At 38.8% G+C, this 19,005-nt stretch overlaps 2 protein-coding genes across 3 annotated transcripts in view; one reads left to right on the top strand and one right to left on the bottom strand.

Annotated features, from left to right (window-relative positions):
- The window catches only part of LOC311624161 (general transcription factor II-I repeat domain-containing protein 2A-like), a 324,681-nt gene that overhangs the window by 132,364 nt on the left and 173,312 nt on the right, over positions 1 to 19,005 (bottom strand). The gene's annotated exons all lie outside the window — the stretch shown is intronic.
- XRN2 (5'-3' exoribonuclease 2) overlaps positions 1 to 19,005 on the top strand; it is an 84,761-nt gene that overhangs the window by 60,097 nt on the left and 5,659 nt on the right. For both annotated transcript variants that reach the window (XM_084887009.1, XM_084887008.1), the window contains 4 exons: positions 604 to 672; positions 768 to 899; positions 4,784 to 4,911; positions 16,294 to 16,357. In XM_084887009.1, coding sequence (XP_084743135.1) covers positions 604 to 672; positions 768 to 899; positions 4,784 to 4,911; positions 16,294 to 16,357 — 393 coding nt within the window. The remainder of the gene's footprint in view (positions 1 to 603; positions 673 to 767; positions 900 to 4,783; positions 4,912 to 16,293; positions 16,358 to 19,005) is intronic.

Raw genomic sequence — 19,005 nt, 5'->3', positions numbered from 1 at the left:
ACTGTTTGGTCAATTAGCATATTACCCTTTGATTATATAGGATGTTTCTGTTGATGTTCGTATCTTCTCCTATTGCAACAAGACCTGATTTTCCTTAGAATGCTGAGGGAGACTCTTTGCAAGGGACTGTACAAAATGGAAGATTTTTGTTGTTGTACTAGTCATTCTACTGTTTGGTCAATTAGCATATTTCCCTTTGATTATATAGGATGTTTCTGTTGATGTTCGTATCTTTTCCTATTGCAACAAGACCTGATTTTCCTTGGAATGCTGAGGGAGACTCTTTGCGAGGGACTGTACAAAATGGAAGATTGTTGTTGTTGTAAATCTCTCCTACCTGTCTCTTAATATATTAGAATTTTTTAAGAATTGATGCAATGTCTACTAAAGATCTGTGGTCACCCACAGTTAACTAGAATTTCCCACAGTAAATTACATGAAGGCTAAGAATTAGTAACAGTTTAGTAAGGAAGATATTTATTGACTAAAATAATTTTTGAAGACTTGTGAATTTTAGTTATTTTGTTTAAACATGAGAAGTATCTCAGTTTATATGGTGGTTAAGTCAGGCTAATCACTAAATTTTGTATTGTTCTTTTCCAGTATTAATTTTAAAGATCCACAGTTTGCTGAAGATTACGTTTTTAAAGCTGTAATGCTTCCAGGAGCAAGGTAATAACACTGCAATTATTAAATATAAACTATCTGGATTTGTTTTTTTATGAACAGTGTTTATCCCTGTAACTCTTGTATTTTCAAATGGTCAGAAAACCAGCGCCTGTACTGAAGCCTGGGGACTGGGAGAAATCCAGCAACGGGCGGCAGTGGAAGCCCCAGCTCGGCTTTAACCGGGACCGGCGGCCCGTCCACCTGGACCAAGCAGCGTTCAGGACTTTGGGGTGAGTGTTAGGCTTCTGTCATTTGTATATTTTGCTTTTTCTGACTCATCCACAAAGCATTAAGTCAGCATTATGCCACAGATACTTTGAGACTATTTAATACAACTTTTCTGCAGCTATTTTAATGACTTTTATCCTTGCCTGTTTTCTTGTTTTTAAGTTTACTGCTCTTTCTTTAGTTTATGTATTACTTTATGTGTTGTTTGAGAATTCCATTGTTTTCTCTTTCAAAGTTTTGCTATTGTTCTGATAGTTATTTCAAGAGAATGAAACATTCTTTTTACTTTTAAGAAAGTTTTAGCCGAATTAATGACAGAATCCTTTTAAAGTGTTAAGCAGTACGTGAGTACACAAAGCCACAGTTTCCTAGAGTTTTGCTTATCCATTATTTGAACAGCAGTGCCTCATTGTTGCTTGAATTTTCATTTCTTTGTCTGTTAGATTGAGTCTCTTTTAACATGTCTACTAGTAACGTATTTCCTCTTCTGTGAATTCTGATTTTTATACTTTGCCTTTATTAGCTATTTAATTTGTCTTTTTCCTAACTACTGAGGGAACTACATATAGAGAGGGAGACCTTAAAACAATAACAGGTGACAAGCTGGGATAAAAAGAACAGGCTGAGGGAAACATTAATAAGCTATTTACGAATTAATAATGATAACGCATAAATAGATATTTTCAATTAATTGAAAAACTTTACCCCCTTACACACATGCTTTTAGACATTAGGTCACCATCAGCATGTACTTAACACAATGAATAGTAAGGCACAGTGAATGTGGCATAGTAAGTGGTGAAGAGCATAATTTTAGATTCTAAATGACCGGGTTCAAATGCTTTTTCTACTACTTGATACTTTTGTACAAGTTATTGAACAAAACAAAAAAGTTATTGAGCCATTCTATGCCTTTGTTACCTATATGTAAAATGGGAATAATAATTATGCCTACCTTATAAAGTTGTAGTGAGGATTATGTGAGCTAATGTTTAGCAAATGCTTTTAGAATAGATCTCAACACTGGAAATGTTAGCTGTTGCGGATGATTGTTTAAGAAGCCTGTATTCCTAATAATAGAAGAGATACAAATTTAAAATATTATTTTTTTAAAAAATATATATCTTTTTAAAATTAATTTTAGAGAGGGAGGGAGGGGGAGCAAGAGATAGAAACATCAATGTTGAGAGAGAATCATTCATCAGCTGCTTTCTGTATGTCCCACAAAGGGGATTGAGCCTACAACCAAAGCATGTACCCTGATCAGGAATCAAGCCATGACCTTCTGGTTCATAGGTCAATGCTCAATCACTTGAGTCATGCTGGCTGGGCTAAAATATTCTTAAGGTATCTTTTTGTATTATTTCAACTGTTTTCTAAAGCAACATAGAAGTCACTCTAAGTAGAGTACTGAGTTATGAAGATGCTCTTAACTTAGATACAAGTTTCTAATTCTTGGAATTTATCCTGAGAAAATAATTGTAGAGGAGCATAAATAAAATGCACACACACACACACACACACACACACACACACACACGAGTAACCAGACTATTGTATTCTCTGAACAAATAATAATCTGGTCACTTAGTGTATATCCTATATAATAAAAGGCTAATATGCAAATTGTTCCCTCTACAAGGAGTTCGACCAGCAGGCAGGCTGGCCAGCCACCCACGTCTCCTCCTCCTTGCCAGGTTGGCTGGACCCCATCCATGCACAAAATTCGTGCAATGGTGGGAGGGTGTCCCTCAACCCAACCTGCATCCTCTCCAATCTGGGACCCTTTGAGGGATGTCTGGCTGCCTGTTTAGGCCCAATTCCAATAGGGATCATTCTGCCTTGTATGACACACATTTACAGTTCTAGGCTCCTTTAAGTAAATAATAGAGGTTTCATACACTGTTAAATGTGCTCTTATCTCTAATGAAGGATTTCCTGGATGTCAGATACCTTGCTTGTTCGGGCCTAAACAGGCAGTCGGACATCCCTCTCACAATCTAGGACTGCTGGCTCCCAACTGCTTGCCTGCCTGCCTTCCTGATTGCTTCTAACTGCTTCAGCCTGCCAGCCTGATCACCCCCTAACCACTCCCCTGCCAGCCTGATTGCCCCTAACTGCCCTCCCCTGTAGGCCTGGTCCCCCAAACTCCTCTCCCCTGTAGGCCTGGGTGTGTCGTTCTCCCTCTCCGCGCCCCCCCCCCCCCCCCACACACACACACAACTGCCCTCCCCTGCAAGCTTGATCACCCCCAACTGCCCTCCCTTGCAGGCCTGGTTTCCCCCCCTCCCCCAACTGCTCTCCCCTCCTGGTCTGATCACCCACAACTTCCCTTCCTTGCAAGCCTGGTCCCTCCCAACTGCCCTCCCCTGCAGCCATCTTGTGGTGGCCATCTTGTGTCCACATAGGGGCAGCCATCTTGTATGTTGGAGTGATGGTCAATTTGCATATTACTCTTTTATTAGAATGGATACACACACACACACAGTGGCCAGATTATTATGCACTCAAAGATCATAATAATCTGGCCACTGTGTGTGTGTGTGTGTGTGTGTGTGTGTGTGTGTGTGTGTGTGTTAGATTTCTGAACACTATGAAAGATAAAGGGAAATGTTTGATATATTAAATTGGGGGCGGGGGTGTATGATAGATAGAACCGTGTTTCCCCGAAAATAAGACATCCTCCAAAAATAAGACCTACTTACAGGTTTCCTTCTGAGTGAAATATAAGGCATCCCCCAAAAAATAAGGCCCCCCCCCCAGGCTAAACATGAGAGATTTGGTACACTGATTCTGAAAGAAATGGAGTCACAAGAAATTCACCAGGAAATTCAAGAATTGGATTGTTATAATGATGTTCCAGAAGATGATGACATGATTGTCATTGAATAAATGAGTAAATTCTTGATACGGTAGGATTCACAGTTTGGTTTGTGTTGACAACTACCGTACTACCGTACCGTATACAGGTAATAAATTTCCTTTATTTTCATTTAACAATAAATGTGTACCGTATTCTTCTTCATGGAAAAATAAGGCATTCCCTGAAAATAAGACCTAGCGCATCTTTGGGAGCAAAAATTAATATAAGACACTGTCTTATTTTTGGGAAAACAGGGTAGTATATACTGTTGACCCTCTCTATCCACAGGCTTCACATTCACCGATTCAATCAACTTGGGATCAAAACTATTGTGGGGGTTAATCCCCCAAAAGTTTCAAAAGCAAAACTTGAATTTGCCCCACGTTAAGTACTATGCTTACGTCCATGTGAATGAAGTGATCATAGGCATACCCTGGTATTGCTTATATGCAAATACAGGTTACATACAGATATTACACCATCTATAATAATAAAAACATAATATGCTAATTGGACCGGACATCCGTCCGGATAATCTTCTGGACAAAGCCAGAATTCTGGGTGCCAGAGAGAAGCCAGTGCCAGCAGCCGGGGGAAGGAAGGCCTACTCTTGCATGAATTTTGTGCAGCGGGTCTCTAGCTTTATGTAAGGGACTCCTTGGATTTTGATATCCCCAAGCAGTCCTAGACCCAGTCCCTCAGGTATGAAGAGACAACTGTACACTGACAGAGCACAATTGAAATATAATGCAAAAAAAAAGAATAAACTAATTTTTGCTTACAGTAATTAATAAGTGCTTAAGTGATTATCTATTAAGAATCTTGGTGGGGCAAGTGAACATCTGCTGTCACAATAACAGCTAATATTTTGAACTTTGTTAATAATCTTTTAATTTGTGGTTTCTTAATCAGATCTTATCGTAAAGAGATGGCAACTTGCACTTGTTAAATTTGTGTCAGCTGTGATGTGACGGATATCTCTAGATATAATTTTTTATTCTGGTTGGGCGGGTTCTTTTACAGACATTCTATGCCAAGAGGCTCAGGAACTGGCATGTACAGCAATGCTGCGCCACCACCTGTAACTTTTCAGGGAAACTTATACAGGCCGCTGTTGAGAGGACAAGCCCAGATTCCAAAACTTATGTCAAGTAAGTTTTTACTAGTTGGTTATTTTACATGCTAAATTAAATATTACACAAAAGCTTGTTTCTAATCTTCATTACTTAAAAAAAAAAAAAAAAAATTCATTGTATCCATGCAGAAATAGTGAACTTAAAAATATACAAAAAACATGCAATTTAGAAGAATTATAAGAGAATACTTCATGTAGTCATCAGATATTTTTACTGTATATAAAGTTAATTGAATGTATGAGTGAGATTTCTTATTTTCATCTATAAATCTTTTGAGTGAGCATATGCAAAAAGAGATATGTGGATTCATTGCTGTTTATTCTATTAATACAAGTAGTGAGACAAATTACATCACATGCAATAGATAAGTAATTAACAACCCCTTAATTGAAAGAAACCAGTGTCCCTTTCTTGAACAAACTGTCTCAGAAACACCAAATATGAAGTTAGGCATTGCTTTTGGTAGGAATATGCCTTTAATACTATGGTTCTCAGAAGACTGTTTTTATCCTGACCTCTTAAAACTTATTTCAAGGACAGAAGTGGTTCAGAAATGGTAACAATGAAAATAATTACATGGCATTTGGATTGCAGTCGAATAGGGACAAAATAGTTAATTGTTAGGCTTTAAAAATTTTGCATTAATTTTAAACTGTATCCCCATTTAATGTTATTTTTGAGCTCCGTGACTGTGCTGTTTTATCAAGAAAGTCTAAGTCATGTCAAGCTTTCAAAACCATTTTCTTCATGAAGCCCTTTCTCCTGGTTGTCCGCTTGCTACCTAACCAGATATCATCAACCACTGCGCCACGCTGGCCGGGCCTAGGATGCTTTTATAAGTTGGCTATTGTAAACAGTGTTACAATGAACTTAAGAGTACATAGTCTTTTCAAATTATTTTCATTTTGATCAGATTAATACCCAGAAGTAGAATTGCTGGGTAATACAGTAGCTCTATTTTTTATATTTTGAGGAATCATCATACTGTTTTCCATGGTGGCAATTCTAGTTTACAATCTCACCAACAGTGCACAATGATTCCCTTTTCTCCACTTCCTCGTCAACACTTGTTGTTTGTTGTCTTTTTGGTATCTCATTCTGACAGGTATGAGGTGATACCTCATTGTAGTTTTAATTTTCATTTCCCTGACAATTTGTGATTTGAGCATCTTTCATTTTTTTAATTTAAATTTTTATTGTTGAAAGTATTACATATGTCTGCTTTTCCCCCATTGACCTCTTCCTGGCTGCTCCCATCCCTCAGCACATATTTGAGCATCTTTTGACCTGTTGACCATGTCTGTGTCTTCTTTGAAGAAATGTCTATTGTTTGGTTTTTGATGTAAAGTTGATGAGTTCTTTATATATTTTGGGTATTTACCCCTTATAGGATAAATCATTTGCAAATTTCATTTCTCATTCAGTAGGTCTCCTTTTAGTTTTATTGATGGTTTCCTTCACTATGTAAAAGTGTTTTAGTTTGATTTTATCTCATTTGTTTATTTTTGCTTTTGTTGCCTTTGCCTGAGGAGACACATCCAAAAAAATATTGCTAAGAATGATGTCAGAAAGTTTACTACCTTTGTTTTCTTCTAGGAGTTTTATGGTTTCAAGTCTTATATTTAAGTCTTTAATCCATTTTGTGTTCATTTTTGTTTAAGGTATAAGAAAATGGTCTAGTTTTTTTTGTTTTGTTTATTTATTTTTTTTGTATCTATCTGTCCAGTATTTCCACCACCGTTTAAGAGGCTCTCTTTATCTCGTATTTTCTTGCCTCTGTTGTCTCATGCTATAGTCTTAATATCTTTTTAATGACTATAGACTTTAAAATCAATTCCTGGTATTAGTAATGTATACTGTTCCTCTTTTCTTCTTGAATAGTGTTGTGAGGGCCTATTTTACATTGTTGGTTTCGTGTTTTTTTTGTGTTTCTTTTTTTTATTGAACTAACTTTTAGCTTTGTGGGCATTCCCTCCCCCCCAATTGTACATTTGTTTTATATTGATTTCTGCTTTTGTCTTTCATATTCCCTTCTAGTTTCTTTGGAATTAAATTGCTATTCTTTTTCTGATTTTTGGAGATGAAACTTATATAACTTATTTGCAGTCTTTCATATCCTAATATATAAAGACCCTGGGTTGTAACGACTGGAGGCTGACTAACCAGAAGTCAGTGCTGGCCCCACTCCCAAGCAAGCATTAAGGACAATCAGGCAGGCAGGCAGAGTGGTTAAGGGGTGATCAGGTAGGTAAGCGAGAAGTTAGGGGCAATAAGGTAGGCAGATGGCCCCTCGTAGAGCTGGCCCCATCCCCTAGCAAAGAAAGAGGGAGGCCCAGGCCAGCCAAGCCATTGCATCCCATCCTGTCACCTGCAGAGGGAGGCCACCGGTAGCAGGGGAGGGAGAACAGTGCTGCACAGATGGCAAGTAGTGGCAGTGGTGGTGGTGGGGGGGTGGGGTGTGTGCAGCTGCCTGCAGCCCGGGGAAGGAAAGCCCCGATAGGCCCTGATCTCAGGCCAGGCCTAGGGACCCTACCCAAGGGATCCAAGATTATGAAAGGATGGAGGCTGGTCTGAAGGACCCCCTCAAGTGCACAAATTTTGGTGCACAGCCTTCTAGTAGTCGAACATATATGCACTTGAGTGCTATGAATTTCCCGGCACATGAAATTTGTGCATGAGTACAGTCCCTAGGCCTGGCCTGTGGTCAGTGCCATCTTCTTTGGTTGCCAACAGCCAGCCCTGCCCCCTCCCTCCTATTTACCCCTTATTCCCCATTCGCCACCAGGCTATATGAGCCTGCAGGCTGGCAGGGAGGGACTGAGATGTTGGCCATTCCCGACTGGTGGGGTGGGGGCCTTGGCCTGGTCCCACCGGTATCTGCTGCCACCCATTCCTGTTTCCTCATTCACCTTTTGGTGATCAGAGCCTACCGGCCAAGGGGGGGGGACTAAGAGGTTGGCCCTTCCTGTCCCCCACCACTACCAAGCCCCGGTTCCCTGTTTCCCATTGGGCATTCAGAACCGGCTGCCCGGGGAGGGACCGAGAGATTGATCAGCAGGCCCCAATAGGGTGATTGGGGCCTGTGGGCTGGGGGCAGCTCCTGTATTGAGCATCTGCTCCCTCGTGGTCAGTGTGTATCATAGCCTTTCCACTATTCGGTCAATTTGCATTTTATCCTTTTATTATATAGGATGAATTATATAGGAGTATATTGCTTAAATCTTAAATATATATGCTTCTCATATTTTTAACATTTTTTTCTTTTTTTACTTAAGTGTAAACTATATTTCTACAAGTAGTGTTGTAAAATGAAAAGTTATGTTGAATTTCTGAACTTTTGGTTAATATCACCACATTAATCTCCAGATGAGAGCATACCCATTTATATTTCCTGTAGCAACAGATGTCAATTTCTAATATCCTAACTCCAATATCTGGTGTTACAAATTTTTAAAAGTCCTTGCTAATTTGATAAGCAAGGAAGAATATCTTGGTTTTAAAGTATGCTTTTTTAATATTGCTCCTTTGATTACATTTTTACTAATAAGTTTTCCTTTAATAAATTGCCTGTTTTTATTAATTTGTGTGCAAGTTTTTCTCTTTATTTGTGGGAGCATTTAAAGTCTCATTTTAAGCAGAAGAGTGCAGTTACATCTTCTTTCTAGAACCACAATTCTGTTGATTACGGAAGATACTTGATGGTGATTCTAATTAGGGAGAGATAATTAATGAAGGTCAGAAGTTGTCTGTGGCAAAGTGGATTCAGAGTGAAGAAGGAACCTGAAGGGTTGGATAATTGAATGTGATAAGTGAGGGAGAGAGAAGTTTCAAATGAGGCTCATGTGTACACTGTGGATATCTGAGTGACTAATGAGGCCTTTAACAGAATTTGGAAACCCAGGAGGGTGAAGAAATATTAAAAAATACAGTGAATTTGATTTCTGTAGAGGTTGAAGCCATCTGCTAGAAGTTAAATATGGGTCCATTACTTGCTCAAGAAAGAAGATGGGTGGGAGAAAATTGGGAATTATCTGCATATAAACCAGAAATACAAAAGTTCAAGAAAGATGTGTGGCCGGTGTGGCTCAGTAGTTGAGCATTGACCTATGAACCAGGAGGTCATGGTTCAATTCCTGTCAAGGCATATGCCCAGGTTGTGGGCTCGATCCTCCTTGTTGGGCTTGCAGGACGTAGCCAGTCAGGGAGTCTCTCTCATCATTGATTTTTCTCCCTTCCTCTCTGAAATCAATAAAAATATATTTTTAAAAGTGGTCCAAGAAGATAAGAGATCAACCGAAGGACTTATATACATGAATATAAGTACAACCAATGGACACAAAACTCTGGGGAGGGAGGGCATGTATGGGACGGGGGGAAATGGTATATGTACAAAGATAATAATTTAATAAAAAAAAATAAGTGGTCCAAGAAAGATTTATATAGATTAATGAATTTTAATTGCCCTCGGTTATAAGAGAACCTAGAAAAATTTGGGGTTGTGAGGTTGAACTTCCTAGAAGGTAATGATGTCATACATATCACTGATTATTCCCTGGTAACCTCTGTAGATGTGTTGGATAAATAATTGGCCTAATCTGGAATTGTCATTGCTGGATAGTAAATGGTCACAGTTGAATGATATGCCCAGACAAATGGCTGCTATCAAGAAAGGAAATTCCATGTTCTGTGATTTCCCCTTCTTCCTCTCCCCCCCATCCTCCATATTCTTTGTACATAGTTCAGCATTTGATTTGACTTTTGTTTCTTGACTGTCTTTAAGACTTTTTCTGGCATATTTTTTTCATGGTCTATTGTGACCTCTAGATTTCATATTCATACAGACAGACTATCTGTCCTTCAGTCCATCTATCTCTTCATCCATACCTCTCTGTCATTATCTTATTTTAATTTTTATCCCTTATATTTATGATTTGTTGAATATATGCATATCTTTTAGGGTAGTATTACCATTTTATTTTATTTTATTTTTTTAATATATTTTATTGATTTTACACAGAGAGGAATTGAGAGGGACAGAGAGTCAGAAATGTCGATGAGAGAGAAACATCAACCAGCTGCCTCCTGCACACCCCCCACTGGGGATGTGCCCGCGACCAAGGTACATGCCCCCGACCGGAATCGAACCCGGGACCCTTCAGTCCACAGACCGACGCTCCACCACTGAGCCAAACCAGTCCCGGCAGTATTACCATTTTAAAAAGAGCAGTGATTTCAAATATTTTAACCAAGATCTTTTTTTTTTTTTTCTCCCTATGAATCCCTGTTTGTCAAGATGCTTACTACCAAAGTGTTAAGTATATTTGTTTTTCCTTCCTGTCTTCACTAGATATCTATATATATAAAAGCCTAATATGCAAAGTATCCTCTTGGGAGTTCAACAGACTGGGAGTTAGATCACTCGCAGTGACGTGCGCTGACCACCATGGAACAGTAGCCGGCAGCCTCTAGGGACCCTACCTGTGCACAAATTTTCATGCACTGGGCCTCTAGTGTGTAATAATGTTAAATCTAAATTTTCAAAATGTTGAAAGTTTTCAAATCCCTAATCCTGTCTTCTAGAAAAATCCTAAGCCTCTGAGCCACCTGATTGAGGAGGTGGTTCTTCTTTGGTCCTACTGAAATAAAATAGCATGAAGAAGCATCTCAGCCAACGAGTGTGTGTGTGTGTGTCAAACTTGAAGTAGCATATTGTAGTGGGAGTGATTAAGAGAACTTATTCTGTGGCTTTCACTCTGTCTCTTGATAGCCTTGTGATCTCAGGCAGGTTTTTGTCTGTAATCCCTTTTTCTCATTTCTTAAATGATGCAGAAAATACCCTTCTCACAGAATATTTACAATAACTGTGTTTTTTACCTTTTTAAGCACTTGAAGGCAGTACCTGGTACATAATAAGTCCTGTGGATGTATTAAATTATTTTTTTTTAAGTCTGATTTCTTTTTATATAATTTTGAACTTTAAAATTTGGTCAGAAAGAATTTTAATAAAATTAACATTTAAACCATTTTATCAATTTTCCCCACCATCTGGGCATGTGCCCTGACTGGGAATTGAACCATGACCTCCTGGTTCATAGGTCGACTCTCAACCCCTAAGCCAAGCAAACCAGCTGGGCATTACCAGCTGGGCATTATTTTCTTCATGGGGTGCAAAATTATACCCAAGAAGGGCCATTTGGTCATACTGCCAACTTCTCTTAATTTCAGATTGTAAACTTGTCAGTTAATCCCATTTGAAATGTGATATTTGATTAGGGCAATCAGTAAACAAAATTTTTCTGCAGTTGCCACACTGATTAGGTAAATTGCTACTTGAGTTATTGGCTAAGTCTTGGTTTGTGTGGTCTTAGAAACTCTAGAGAATGGATACATTTTTAAAGATGAGAGGAAAAATTATCTGTCATTTTTCTTCGCTTGCATATAGTACATTTCTGAAGTGCAATTCACTATCTCAGAATTTTTTTTTCCCTCTCTCAAATGGATCTTTCTCCTAGAGCCATGCAAATGAATGATAGTTTTTTACCTTGTACTTGTGGACTAGGAAATGTTTCTTCTTCATAAATACTTACGGGTTGTAAATGTTTTACTCAAGACCACATGAGGAGATTTGTTTAAAGGTAGCCTTGAAGTTTGTCTTTGATTCTTTTTAATTTTTTTGGATTGAAAAGAAGATGTTTTAATAATTGTGTGACACAGTTTTTAAAAGTCTTGCAAAATATATTTAGATTTTAATAAAGAACTATATTTCTTAATATGTGCTGAATATATTTATGTGAGAAACAAAATTGTTCTGTAAGTGAGAAATAATCAAAGCAAAATAGAGGGGGAAGTAGTTGGCATACTAGGTAGAAGTGATGGAATGAGAATTTGTGCCGTATTTCTGGGCATTTCCAGGTGTTCTAGAGGTCCGGTGCATGAATTGCACGGGTGGGGGGCTGGCCGGTGGGGGCAGGTTGGCTGCGGGATCACACTGACCACCAGGGGCAGCTCCTGCATTGAGTGTCTGCACCCTGGTGGTCAGTGCATGTCATAGTGATTGGTCGACCGGTTGTTCCATCATAATGGTTGCTTAAGGCTTTTATATATATAGATAGGTAGATTATTGAAAGACTTCTTCTTTTACCCGACTGGCATGGCTCAGTGGTTGAGCATCGACCCATGAACCAGGAGATCACGATTCAATTCCCAATCAGGCCATGTGTGCAGGCTGTGGGCTCGATACCCAATCTGGGGCATGCAGGAGGCAGCCGATCAATGATTCTCTCATCATTGATGTTTTTATTTATTTATTTATTTAAACATTTTTTATTGATTTTTCACAGAGAGAAAGAGGGATAGAGAGTTAGAAACATCGATGAAAGAGAATCATCGATCAGCTGCCTCTTGCATACCCCCAACTAGGGATGTGCCCACAACCAAAGTACATGCCCTTGCCTGGAATCGAACCGGGACCTTTCAGTCCGCAGGCCGACGCTCTATCCACTGAGCCAAACCGGTCCCGGCTCATCATTGATGTTTTTATCTTTCCTTCTCCCTTCCTCTCTGAAATCAATAAAAATATATTTTTTAAAAAAGGTTTTCCTTTTCAAGAATAAAAAGTATTTATACTTAATGTACTTTACATTCCACTTTAACTTATAACTATTGGAGTGGTTAACCTAACATGTAGCATATTTGAGTCTAATGAATATGTCTTTCTGATGGTGATAACATTCCCTCTACTACTGTTCCTAGGAAAAAATATACAAGCTTCTTTTTATCTTGATTCAGTTTTAAATTTACATATTTGAGATCCTGTATGGGCGTTTCTGTAAGTACCATGGAGATTATGTATTCTTTAGCAGTCCTAATATATAAAAACCCTGGGTTGTAACGACCAAGGCTCGACCAACTGGAAACTCAACGCTGACTGCTTTCACTGCAGGCACAGTGTCCCAGCACTGACTGCTGAGGGGGCTGTGAATCAGGGTCAGAGAGAGGCCTGAAGAGAAGCAGGGACTGATTTGTTGCCTCTGTGGCAGGTTTTGATCTTCACTTGCTTCTCTCTCTCTGTCTGGCCAGCAGCCACACCTCCATTTCTCTCTAGGCCTCCACTGGGGCTGCTGATAGGCCCAGAGGTGCTGACTGGCATAGGAATCAACCAATCAGAACCAAATCTGGGTGCTGGGAGCCAATGGTTGTCTAGGAGGCGGAGCTTTTGAAACTGGCATAGAAACCCACCAATCAGAACCAAACCTGTGTGCTGTGGGAAACCAATGGCTGCCTAGGACCAAATTGGCCAGCAGAGGAGAGCCATTGGGAGCAAGATCAGGTCGGCAGGAGAGGGCAGTTAGGGGTGAAATCAGGCAAGCAGGGGAGGGCAGTTGGGGGCAACCAGGCTGGCAGGGGAGAGCAGTTTGGAGCAAGCAGGCAGGCAGACAGAGCCAGTTAGGGGCAACCAGGCCGTCAGGCAGGTGAGCAGTTAGGAGCCAGCGGTTCCAGATTGCGAGAGGGTTGTCCAGCTACCAGTATTGGGTCTAAACCGGCAGTGGGACATCTCCCAAGGGGTCACTAATTGGAGAGGGTGCAGGCTGGGCTGAGGGAACCCCCCCCACCCTCCATGCACGAATTTCATGCACTAGGCCTCTAGTCGTATATAATAAAAGCCTAATATGCAAATTGACTGACCAGCGGAATGATGGACAGAATGACTGGTTGCTATGATGCGTACTGACCACCAGAGTGCATATGTTCAATGCAGGCGCTGCCCCCAGCGGCTGTGGCAGGGGGCGGGGTCAGCAAGCAGGTGCCACCAGGCCAGCCAAGGTGGGTGCCAGCGGGGCCTCCCAGTCGCCCCACCAGTTGCCCTACCAGTCGCCCTGCAGATTTTCCCTGGTTGCTGGTCAGGCCTAGGGATCCTACTCTTGTACAAATTTCGTGCACTGGGTCTCTGGTACCATTTATAAAGAAACAACCTAGAACCAGAATCAATAAAATAAGTCTTCATGGTAAAGAGGGCATGTTTTCAGACTGACCACAGTGATTCTGGCACATGTGAAGTACAGCACTAGATGGGAGTATAAATGAAATTGACTGTATTTCTTGACTTTTGTTATTTTAACTAATTTTGTATATGTAACACACTAAAAATAATTCTTAATTAATTTTCACCAACCTGACTTTTGTACAATTTTGAATAGACCAAAGGACTTCAAGTTTAACAAAGTACCGTATTTTTCGGACCATAAGACGCACTTTTTTCCCCCCAGAAGTGGGGGGAAAAAGTCCCTGCGTCTTATGGTCCAAATATAGCCTACACATATACTGTAAAAAAAAAAGTTTTTTTACTTGCCCGGCTCTGTGTGGTCTCTGTGTGCTTGCCCGGCTCTAAAATGGTTCTAAATGCTGCTGTTTACTTGATTACATGTGTTTATGACTGTGATGTTGGGTTTTAATGCACATAAAATATTTTAGGACACTATTTGTTTCAGAATCTTTTTTTCTTCATTTCCCTTCTCTAAAAACTGGTGCGTCTTATGGTCCGGTACGTCTCATGGTCCGAAAAATACGGTAATTATCAGAAAAAAATAGCCCAAATGTTGATTTTATTTTCAATAAGTTGCTTTCTCATACATGGTTAACTCATTGAAAAGGGTATAATGTGTTAAACTAAATATGTCTTGAGTTTTTCCATAGAAATAAACCACACAGATAAAATGATGGTTATTGTCTTCTAAGAATTTCTGGCTTTACCTTTTCCAATTATGACTTAACTCATAGTGTACAGTCTGTAGTAGTAACTTGGAAGTTACTCTGGACCTAGACTAGTGATCCTTCTTGCCCTGTTTTGTGTGGGTTCTGTGGTGATTAACTTCCTGAGTTCCCACTCAGGTTTTGAACATAAAATGACCACTGTGATGCCTCCTCAGCATTGCTTCTCAGTTTGACTGCTACTAGTTTGGTTTTTAAGAGATTCAAAAGGGACTTAATTCAAATTAACAGAGATGCCACCTCTCTTTCAGTTTAGAATAGGATTCTTCTTGGAGATATTGATGATGAAGGCTTTTTCGTTCCTTTCCAAGAGATACATATGGTGGGTTGAGCTCCATGGACCTAGGGTGAGCAGGTTATGGAGCTGCAGATGCTGCTTGTCATGGCTGCTCCCCCAGGTGCAGCTTGTCCACTTAGGAAATTGTTTCAGGCTAGCATTGTCAGAGCTGAGGTAGGAGGAAGGAAGCCCGGGGCAGAAATAGCCAGTTGTCTCACACTGGAATCATTGTGAGCAGCAGGTACTGTACTTTGTTCCATATTCTCCTTTGCAGGGGCTTTTTACAACACAATTCTTTCTTTCCTTTTTTTTAAGTAAATCAAGATTGCATTTGGGAGTGGGATATCTAAATCTAAAGAAAGATAAGATTTCATTTCTTCTTTCCTTTAAGAAAGTAATTTTGAAAAGCATGTTTCTAGTTTGTGTTTCCATTAAACTGTGAGCCTGAATACATTATGGTAAGCCTTGTTGCCCTTGGGTCTCAAGAGTCTGGAGGAGGTTACTGTCCTTACAAGTGAACTCATTAGACAACTCCTGCACCAGCTGTTTTAATTAGGTCACACACGGACCCTGCTGAAGGGTGCCAAGGTGACTGCAACACTGGAGACCAGAGTGGCGGTTGGCTGATACCAACCTCCTGAGCTACTAACCTCTCCTGCTGACCAGTGTTATGGGGTGTTCCTTTAATCCCACTTATGTTGAGGAGAGTAGCCGTTTAATTGTTTCTTATAGCTAGATGTTGCTAGATCAGATTGGTGTTAGCAGAAGAGGTTTGACTGTCAGAAAACGATGGAAAGGTGGGTGGTCCATTTATTAACACGTCTTTCTGGCCATGCTAGAGAGATTGTGTGCTTTCTGCTCTATGTTATGATAGCTAGGTAGGTCAGGGTTCCTTTTCAGTTTATACATCTATGAGGCAAATTTCAGGATTTCTATTAAAGTTACTATACATTAAATTTGTATTTGTGGGGGAAAACCTAATCCATTCCTTTAGCATAGCATTTAAAATATAAATATAAAAAAATACATGTATATCTTTACACACACACACACACACACACACACACACACACACAGCAAGAGAGAGAGAAATGTGTGAATTTAATGACCAAAGTTACTAAAACTTTTGTTACTAAAAGAAAAAAGAAACAAAATGAATTTACTGACCCTGTTTAGTATCTTTTTACATTTCCAGTCTGTGTAAATATACTAGCTTACTTAGTTCATATTGTCTCAGATTTTTGCAAGAGTTAATTATAAAATATGTGGGTAGTTAAATAGTGATTACTTATTTAAAAAACACACACACAAAACAACAACTCCTGTTTAACCTTTCCCTGTTTATTTTTCAGATATGAGGCCCCAGGATTCCTGGCGAGGTCCTCCTCCCCTTTTCCAGCAGCAAAGATTTGACAGGTAATAATAAAGCAAACATCACTTTTAAATATTTTTTCGCTTCAACGTGTGAGATTTGGGCTTTTCTGTTTTGAAATATACTTTCTTCCCCTAAACAGTTTCTCTTGTGCCTGTTCTTTAGGAAAATAGACGGTTAACACATTGAATTAAAAGGCTCGTGTTTATATACTTTCCTACTTTTCTTGGTCCTTGGCCTTTATTTTATTGAAGCTTTTGAGGTGCCCTGGAAAATGCAACACAGAGAGCTTAAAATTGTATTAGGTTTTGGTAAGGCTAAACAAATTTCTTTTTAGAAGGGTTGTGCAGCTTAATGAGGCATAACTAATGGTGTTCCACTTTTATCATTTCTGGGCTGGTAATGCAGCACAGTACAGACCAACCATTGATTCTTGCTGCAAACCTCTTGAAGTCCTAATCAGCTTCTTTGGTACAACTTTTTCAGGGCTGACAAGCCTATTGTAGGGCAGTGTCACTGTAGGTCAGTAGTTATTAGTTGCCACTGAAAACAGTTTCTTTAACTACTTAAGACTGAACTGAATTAAACGCAGAAGGGACTCAGAAGAGGATTATGGGATCTGCAGTCTAATAAGTACCATGGACTAGGAAGAATGTGACATGGTTTAATAACAAGGGATGTTTGACATGTGTTTTTTCATTGATAAGTTGTGTGCTTCTAAGTCAGGTGGTCTCTACAGGACAAGACAACTGGGCATGTTATGAATAATTATATTAACAGCTGTAGAGTAATTATATTAACAGCTATAGTATAATTTTTAAAAGGACGGTTTTAAAATTTATCATTTCATGCTGGTGTGCTGCCTCAGTTAGTGCTAAAATGAATTAAGCTCTGTCATAGTAAGGCTTCCTTCTTTGCCTTCCTAATTCTAATGTGTTTTATTCCCCTTTCTGTTAGTGTTTTAGCAGTCTGATCTGTTCACATGTAAATTAAAAAGTGTTTTGTTATGAATAGGGTTATAAATGCTACACCCCTTTTAAGAAAACTCTTTACTAAATACTAAAAGACTCTAAAACTTCATTATTTTCTTCAAAAAGATAAATCATGTTATTCAATTGTTTATTGTCAACTGCTTATTGCAAGCTGCATTTTAGATGTAAGACAACTGATATACCTGTATTTGTTTTGTTTTCAATATAATTGCTCAAAGCACACTGCATGTACTCTTTCAATATCCTCAGAGTTGTACCATTTCCAAAGAAATTAAATGAGTAAAGGGTAAATATTTTCTAAATTACATAGTAGCACATAAGAGCTTATTTCTTTTTAAATAACTCTTACTGGATTACTTTTGTCAAGTTTGATTTTAAGACTTTCCTCTTTCTCATATTATTAATAATTGCTAACATTTATTATCTGCTTACAAAGGTGTCAGCACTGTGCTAACATGCTCTTAAAAACATGCCTTCATTTATTCCTCCTAGCAACCGTTTGAAGATGCTGTTATTTTTATAGATGAGGAAAAGAATGAATGCACCCGGAAGTTCAGTAGCTTACTTAAGGTCTTCCTTCTGTACCATTCTTGACTAAGAAATTTTTCACTTGAACAGGGCTCATCAGAATACTTACTCTGAGCATATTACAGTAAAGCCATAGGAACTTCAAAGGATATAAAGGATCTACTTCCACTTCTGAGGCATACTTCCTTTCCCAATAGCTTTTCTTTCCTCTACAAATTAAACATTTTCTTCAAATTATTACCATTGTCCTGGTGCCCATAATATTTTATTTATTTTTTTTTTTGCCCTAGCCAAGTATTGGTATTATTCTTACTAACTTTATGAACTCAGCAGATTAGGGACAAGTTTTGTGGGGCATTTTTGGTTTAGCTTTAGTCAGAAACTTAAAACCAGGCTTTACAACAAAAGTTTGATGTGAGCATAATATAATTCTGTTTTATGTCTTAAACATGGTCATTTAAGAAATACATAATTTATTCATAAAGAGAGTTTGAATTTAGTTATGTTAAAAACTTCATTAGCTTATTAGCAAATACAATCTATCACTCATTGTGGTAGTACTCGTCATTTTTATCATTCCAACCTTAGGAGACAGAGGAGAAAGTATAAACTTATAGTCACTTTGACTTTGCTACGATGTCACAACTAGTAAACAGTAGACATTCTTGCTAGAACAAGATACTGATCATTAGTTTAGTACTTTTCCACTGCATTGTTTTGAATGTTTGCTTGAGAACCCTATGGAAAAGAAAATTTTCATTGTACTTATTTTTCTAAACTAAACTCTTTTAAATTATTTCCTATTTTGAGATAGTATTTATATAATTCATATATTCATTTCACTGGAAAATACAACAGGAACACACACACCCCTTGCCTCCCCACACAAAGACAACCTAATGCTGATACGCAGAGATGTCCAGCCTGCTGTCTCACTTGAGTTCCGCCCCATTATTTATGTTCTTGGTAGTGGAGGCTTGTCTTTTTTAGCCATATTTAAAGTGGCCATTTAGTCTTTAACTTATGGGTGTTAAGTTTAGTTAGGCCTGGAAAAGCTTTAAAAACTCAGATTGCCATTTGTACAAATTAAAAACATCCAAATTGGAGTCATTACTTCACATTGCCAGCTACTTTCCAAAGCAGTAATTAGGTACTTAAGAATATTGTTGCCA

This window comes from Pipistrellus hanaki, assembly GCF_964339955.1.
Source record: "Pipistrellus hanaki genome assembly, chromosome: 6".
NCBI lineage: Eukaryota > Metazoa > Chordata > Mammalia > Chiroptera > Vespertilionidae > Pipistrellus > Pipistrellus hanaki.
The sequence above is the reverse complement of the archived record's forward strand: the minus strand, read 5'-3'. Positions and strand labels throughout refer to the sequence as shown.